This window comes from Chenopodium album, chromosome 14, assembly GCF_948465745.1.
Source record: "Chenopodium album chromosome 14, dcCheAlbu1.1, whole genome shotgun sequence".
NCBI lineage: Eukaryota > Viridiplantae > Streptophyta > Magnoliopsida > Caryophyllales > Amaranthaceae > Chenopodium > Chenopodium album.
The window spans coordinates 50,593,005-50,600,411 of NC_137847.1; the positions used below are offsets into that span (position 1 = coordinate 50,593,005).

General features: G+C 29.4%; 1 protein-coding gene across 1 annotated transcript; it reads left to right on the plus strand.

Annotated features, from left to right (window-relative positions):
- The first annotated feature begins 4,218 nt into the window (after positions 1-4,218).
- Positions 4,219-6,071, plus strand: LOC145579481 (uncharacterized). The gene is made up of 3 exons (XM_081636728.1): positions 4,219-4,351; positions 4,613-4,742; positions 4,902-6,071. The coding sequence occupies exons 1-3, from the start codon at positions 4,219-4,221 to the stop codon at positions 5,821-5,823; spliced, it is 1,185 nt and encodes a 394-aa protein (XP_081492854.1). The 3' UTR covers positions 5,824-6,071.
- Positions 6,072-7,407: the final 1,336 nt, after the last annotated feature.

Below are 7,407 nucleotides of genomic sequence, written 5' to 3' on the forward strand. Positions count from 1 at the left end.
AGTATTAAATTGAATAATTTTTTACCGGTAGGTTTGACCAACAATTACATATTTGTAAAAAAATAACTACCGTACCCCTAGAAAATTTGAATTTATATGGAACACTAGCAACTTGTAAATAATGTTATGAAGAAAGCAAAGTCAAACATAGGAAATCCAAGAACAGTAAAAAAAAAAAAAGGAATATTGACTTTAAGGATAGAAATATATGATGTGGTGCAAAAATCAAGGGACTAACTTGAGTTTAAAAGCAAATAGTGGCTGGAGAAGATCAACAAGGACAAGCTAACGTATAGGGGGAAGGTTGAGGTTGTTACAAAAGTAGAAAAACCAAACACAAATTAATTTCACTTATACTGTATAATATACAATCATACCTTATATTATATTATTTGACCAAAGAATTTATTCTTCTTAAGAAGATCGTGAAAAGATTTAGGAGAGACATCCACTTCTTCTTCACTATCTAAACTTGCCACTTGGATTCACTTTTCTATCTTATTAAGGTTAATTAGTTTTGGCCTAATTAATTAATATTTTTCCATGTAAGAAAACTACTAATTAATGGGTGCTAATTGGCAACTTACTTTGCTTTTTTTTTCTTGACACCTGTCTTATGATGATGTAATCATGTTTTTATTGGATAATTGGATTGACAAATCATCACTATTTCAAGAGAACTAGAGAAGTAATGTTTATATATGAGTCAAAAGCTTTTGTTAGATCACCAAATAGGTTTCCAGAAAAACGTGTATCAATTTTAACAAGGTGTAGAGAAGAGTTATCCGCAGCCATCATATATTTTTATCTTACTTTGAGAGTAACTGCATGCGAGTTTCTGTTATCGATGCATGTTTAGGGTTTACAATATGAATTCGGAACATGTTTGGTTGAGTCATAGGATTATGTTATGAATGACCTATAGCTTATGCTTGAAAGGAAGAGAGATATGTGATACAAATATTTAAATGTGATACTTTTGCATGAAGTATGTTTGTAAAGAACTTGTTCATAATTAAATAGCTAACAAAGTTAAATTAGTTTCAATTAGCTTATAAAATTCAGAACCAATCAAATTCAATGGATAAAATTAAAAATTTATTATGAATTTACTACCTCCGTCACTTTTTAATCTTTATGCTTGCATGAGATCAAATTATTTTTCTTTCACAAAAAAAACAAAAAAAAAAAAAAAAAAAAAAAAAAAAAAAAAATCAAATTTAAACATTAAAAAGTGATTGAAGGAGTAATCAGTAAAGGTTAATTGTTAATTGCATAAAAAAAACAAAATTTGCTAATAAATACTTTGTACTACATATCCTTGTCTTTTTGAAGTATAAAATTATTGTACCAATAAAACTGATACATCCATGTTAATTATAAAAAAAAATTGCTTTAATTTTTTTTAAAAAAAATTAAGGACCTTGATCATATCTCAACACCCATATGAATTCTTTTAGTCTAATATTTTTAGGCTAAACATTTAAAAGTACAGTATAGAAAATCCTTATCAAGTTCGTCATAGGGGTGTGTGTGTGTATAATTTACAAGGAGTGATGAGAGATAGAAAGAGATTAAGAGAAATTATTATGCGACATAAAAACAATTAATTAGAGGAAAACACTAATTAACTAGAATAATATTGCAGTTATCTTACAATATCCTAAAAAGGAATATATTGTGAATAAAATAGAATGGAAAAAAAGTATTTTTGTTTGAGGTTCATAATAAGAATATATACATACTTGTATAATTTGAACTATACTAATATAATAATACAAATTATACTAATAATTTTAAGTGAAAATAATTGTATGGTCAATTGCTCATGCCTTGCTGTGAGCTGACATGTGTGTGTAAACATGAGCTTTTTAGACTTCGGAACTTTTTGGTACACTTTGAATTTTGTGGGGATGAAAATAAGAGAAAAAGTGTAACTTTCAGAATTAACAAAAGAAAAAAGTCAAAACCTTTTTGTCTGCTTTAAGAATTACTTGGAAAGTCAAAATCCCATGAGGCGCCTTTTGATTTTTGGTACTGTTTTAAGCAAATATTATGCCAAATTATTGATAAAAGTCGGTTGAGATGGTATTTTTTCTTGCTTAATCCTTTCCTCATTTTTTTTCTGATTTTGTATAGTTGTTAGCATTAAGACTTTTAAGCCTTTCAATTGGCTGTTCTATATGACTTGGACAAAAAACTACTTTTATGATCATAATTACTAATTGATAAGATAAATGAGAATTTGCCTCTTGTGTTTACTAATAATGGCATTTCTCTTGGGTCTATATTTGTCAATTTACATAATAGCTCCCTCGTCTCAATATATGATGTACCCGTCATGTATTTCTATCTTGTCTCGAATTAGTTTGTCTGCTTCTATACATAAAATTCAATGATATGTTATTATTTTATATAGTTATTTTTTCTTGCTTTCTATAAAAAGTATTGTAATTAATCATCTTTTATTAATATTAGCACGTTTACTATCTTTAATTATATTTACCTTATTTCATGAAAATAATAATATTATCACCTAAAATTATGTCATCAGAAATAAAAGGCCACACATGATTATGTTGTGACAGAATGATTACGTAATTCATTTTGTACTTAAGACATTTTGGTACAATATTTACATTAGAAATTTACTCCTTCGTAGCACCTAAATAAATAAATTAGCATTTATTATGAGCTAGCGTAGGAAAATCTTAATTATTAGTTGGATAATGGGTTAGACCATGGACTTTGATGGGTAAAACCGTGTCAAAATTAAATAAGCGACATACAATTAATTATATGACAGAGTGACTACGTAATTCATTGTGTACTTAAAATGTTATGGTACAATTTATATTAGAAATATTACTACATACGCTGTAGTTCCTAATTGAATTGGCATTAATTACAAGCCAACGTAGAAATATAATAGTAGGATAATGGGTTAGATGTGGACTTTAATGGGTCTTTTGTACACAATTTTCTCTATACTACAATATGATTAGGTAAATTTACCATTAACCATTATATTTGAAACTAAGATGTACAAATATACAATGTAAATGTGACGACGAGGAAGTTAATTTAAAGTTGTCTAACGCCCCACCATGACGCCATCCCAATTGCTTATGTTCGTATTGAGAGTATAATAAAATTATGCATAAATGTCTTTTTATTTGAAATACGGTGATATTTATTTATTTACTTTGCATTCCACTTTATTTTGGACTAAATATACTCCGTATATATTATAGGTTTAGCTAATTAATCAAACTTATCAGTTTTTTAATAAGAAAAAACAGGTAGTCACTCCATGTGAGATCTTTAAGGCTCGAAAATTCGTCCATGAACCCATAGTATTGAATTGATTTATTGCGCCCGTTCAATTTTATATCACTTTTTTTATGAATAACTAGCTTTGTACGAAATACTAATTATAATACGAAGCTATATCCGAACTAGACTTCTCTGAACAAAACATATTGGCTTGTTTTATGTAAAATAATCAATAAGGGTTTTGCATCTCGATCAATATAGATAAACATTCATTCCACACTATAGAAAATTTTATTTTCTTCATATCTTGAACTATGTATTAGAGAGGAAGACTAATTACTTCAAATACGTATTTTTTCCATAGTCAACTTTGACCTAATTATTAGAAAGCTACATACAGTAGAATGTAGATGTATATTTACTCGCTTTCAGTATAATGCTACTCTTTGAACTTAACAAAAACCGTAGAATTTCATAGATTTAGGTACATCATGGGGTTACGTGGCCCCCAAATAATTATAAGACAAAAAGAATTAAATAAAAAGTAAATTATATGATGTACGTATATACTCATTTTGGAAACTATGTGACATCATAATATAAAATTAAAATAATATTTTTGCTAAGAAAAAATAATTATAAGGCCCCAATTTCCCCAAATAGATGGGACACGTCGCTTGTATGACTAACCAAGGACGGCAACAAATCTTGTTGACTTTTTTTAATTTTAAGCATTCTCACCACTAATTTTACACGTATATATATACACCACCTTATGCATGTATAACCTGCAGTCATAACTTTAAGCTTTTAGATAAATATTCAAAAGACAAGAACTAAACAAATTTAATACACTTGAGAAAATTGAAATTATTATCTAGGGTTTATCTTTTTCTACAAGAGTAACGTAAGAAGTAAGAAGGCGGTCGAAAATCGAAAGATATGGGAAGAGCACCGTGTTGTGATAGAGATGGACTTAAGAAAGGTCCATGGTTACCTGAGGAAGATCAAAAGCTTATTGATTATATTCAAAAGAATGGTCCGGGAAATTGGAGAACCCTTCCTAAGAAAGCTGGTATGTTTTCGTGTTTATTGTTTCGTGTTTTACATTTTTACATTGAGGAATGTCTTTTGCACTCTATAATGGCGAAATTGTATAATTTCGCCTGTTTGATACGTGTCCATTTTTATATCGAGTTTTTTCTAAGAAAAACTAGAATAAAAAGGGAAATGGACATTTGTTGAATAGGTGCACAACTGCACATAGTACTTATTTTTTTGAATGAGTTGAGTTTTTTTTTTTTGTTTAATAATTCGAATTATTTTGTAAATACAGGTCTTGAGAGATGTGGAAAGAGCTGTCGACTTCGATGGACCAACTACCTTCGACCAGATATCAAAAGAGGAAGATTTTCATTTGAAGAAGAGGAAGCCATTATTCAGCTCCACAGTGTGTTAGGCAATAAGTAAGTTTTTCTTTTTTGTCTCTTTTTTAATTAAATTTTTTCTTGAATAAATTGAAAAAAAAAAGGTGAGGTGTTTTTAAGAACGTCCAAGAAACAAATAGACAGATTTTAAACGTGGTATTGTACTGTTTCTTACTTTGTCTCTCACTATTTGTATAGGTGGTCAGCAATTGCTGCTAAATTGCCAGGAAGGACAGATAATGAGATAAAGAATTATTGGAACACCCACATCAGGAAGAGGATGCTAAGGATGGGCATTTATCCCGTGACCCACACACGTCGGTTAGACTACTTAGACCTTCCTTCCCTCTTCGGCAACCACCCCTCTATCCTTCAGAACTCCTCTGATCAACTCAACTTGTTGAAATTACTTGGTTTGCAAAGCCTCGTTAACCCGAACAATCTCTTGAGCCTTGCTTCTCTTCTCTCAAACAACCAAAACCAAAACATTCTTCTACAAAATCTTCAACCACATCAATTTTCCAACCCTTCTGATCAAATATTATCTCAAAACCAATTTATAAACAACAACAATAATCAAGTACAGAACACTATACCAACTTGCTCCCCTATGACCACACCATCAAACACTACAGTTTTCGACGAAACCAACACAATGAAGACAAGCATAAATAATAATCATCAGCTGCAGCAGCAATATCCAACAAGTTATTCAAATTCGAATGAGCAACTCTTTGCAGCCGCAGCACAAACTACTCTGGTAAATGATCAGTGGCAACAAAACAGTAATTCTGCAGGCTTCAGTTCAGAAGCTGCAGTAAATATTCAAGACAGTGGTAATTATCAAGCATTAATGGACTCATTGCTAGACACCTTGGGCTTAAACTCGGCTAATAATAACATGAGCAACAATGAGGAGGGTTTGAAGATGCCTTCGTTGTTATCCACGCCTAGCTCGAGCCAGCAGACAACACCGCCTTTGAGTACTTCTAACTCGGCGTATCAGCCCAACAGCAGCAGCACTACTACTACTAGCAGTGAAGATGAGATTGATAGTTATTGTCAGAATTTGATGAATTTTGACGTTTCTTTTGATATCTTCGATAATAATGTTTTATAATAATGTTTTGTGTTTGTAGTAGCTAGCTTAGGAGATCATGTCAGTTTTGCTTAATGTATTTTTTTTCGTTTTTCGGTACAGTTTGTAAACCGATAAATTTTCTTCATTGTTTCATTGAATGAGTTCGTTTTAGATAGTGGTGATTTTTTTTTTTTATAATTATTATTATTATTATTTTAATATAGTACAAAAGAAAAAGAAAAAAAAAATGAAAAAACCAAAGCACGTTAATTTAAATTCATATACTCGCAAAGGGCATATTCTTACATGCATCCTCATGCATGTAGAATAGGTGCAACACAAGCTCAAACTCAAATCAATTAACACAGCTCTTTGTTTCCTTTTTAAAATTTTTTGTTTCCTTCTTCCAAATTCTCTCTCTTCTGATGTGTTTTCTTTCTTATAATAATTTTGAACCAAATTATCATCACATACTTCAATATAATTTTCTTTTCCTATATTTTTCTCCTTTTCATTTTCTCTCTCCTCTATATTTTTTTTTTTATAATTATTTTTCACTTTTATTTCTCTTTTTTTTTTATTGAAATTGTTTCTTACAACATGGAATTAGTTGTTATTCCCAAAGAGATCGTCAATGCAATGTAGATTAGTGTCTTGTTTTGTAGATTTGTAATTAGGTTTTTTATGTTAGTTTCAATTGTTTATTTTATTTTAATTTTTTTTTTGGTTAGCTTCGATCAATTTCGATTTATTAGGTATGAATTTTGTTTAAATTTCGTTCTTCGTGTTTTTTTTTGTCCATAATTTTTATGTATGAAATTCGATTTATTATGTGGCGATTTTGTGCTTAGGTTTTATCTGATTTTTTAATTCATATGAATTGCATTTTGTTAGCTTCGATCTGTGTACGATTTTCGATTAAAAATATGAACATGCATCAAAAATATGAATATGCATTAAAAATATGAATACGTCTATTTTAGAAAATGAACATACGCATTCAAAATATGAACATTTGCATTGGTTCGGTTTTTAAATGCGTATGAACATAAGCATTTCAGAAGGTGAACATATACATAAAAAATATGAACTTATGGATTTCAGAAGTGAACATATACATTTCAGAAAGTTTACAAAAGCATTTTAGAAAGTTTACATAAGCATTCAAAATATGATAAGCATTTAAGAAAGTGAACGTGTGCTTAAAAAATATGAATATTTGCATTTTAGAAAGTGGACATAATCAAGCAAAATATGAACATATGCTTAGGTTCCCTAAAAGTGAACATAACCTTTTCAGAAAGTGAACATAGGCATAAAATATATGAACACATGCATTTCATAATAGATATATGAACATAGGCATGCTTTTCAGAAAGTGAACACAGGCATAAAATATATGAACACATGCATTTCAAAAAGTGAACATAACCATTCAAAATATGAACATATTAATTGTGTTCCTTAGTGAATGCATAAAGAATATGAACATAAAATTTCACTAATTAACATAAAATTTTGAAGAACAGAGTTTTGAAAAATTCAGATAAAAATTCACATAAATTCGGAAAAAAAAATTAATGAAAATCTACCTTTTCTTGAGATAATCCTGTTGATTTTGCA

Bases quoted from the DNA above. Each gene is read 5' to 3' on its own strand.
- LOC145579481 (XM_081636728.1), top strand. From the start codon at position 4,219: ATGGGAAGAGCACCGTGTTGTGATAGAGATGGACTTAAGAAAGGTCCA. The intron at 4,352-4,612 runs GTATGTTTTCGT...TTGTAAATACAG, and splicing joins AACCCTTCCTAAGAAAGCTG to GTCTTGAGAGATGTGGAAAG. The intron at 4,743-4,901 runs GTAAGTTTTTCT...CTATTTGTATAG, and splicing joins CACAGTGTGTTAGGCAATAA to GTGGTCAGCAATTGCTGCTA.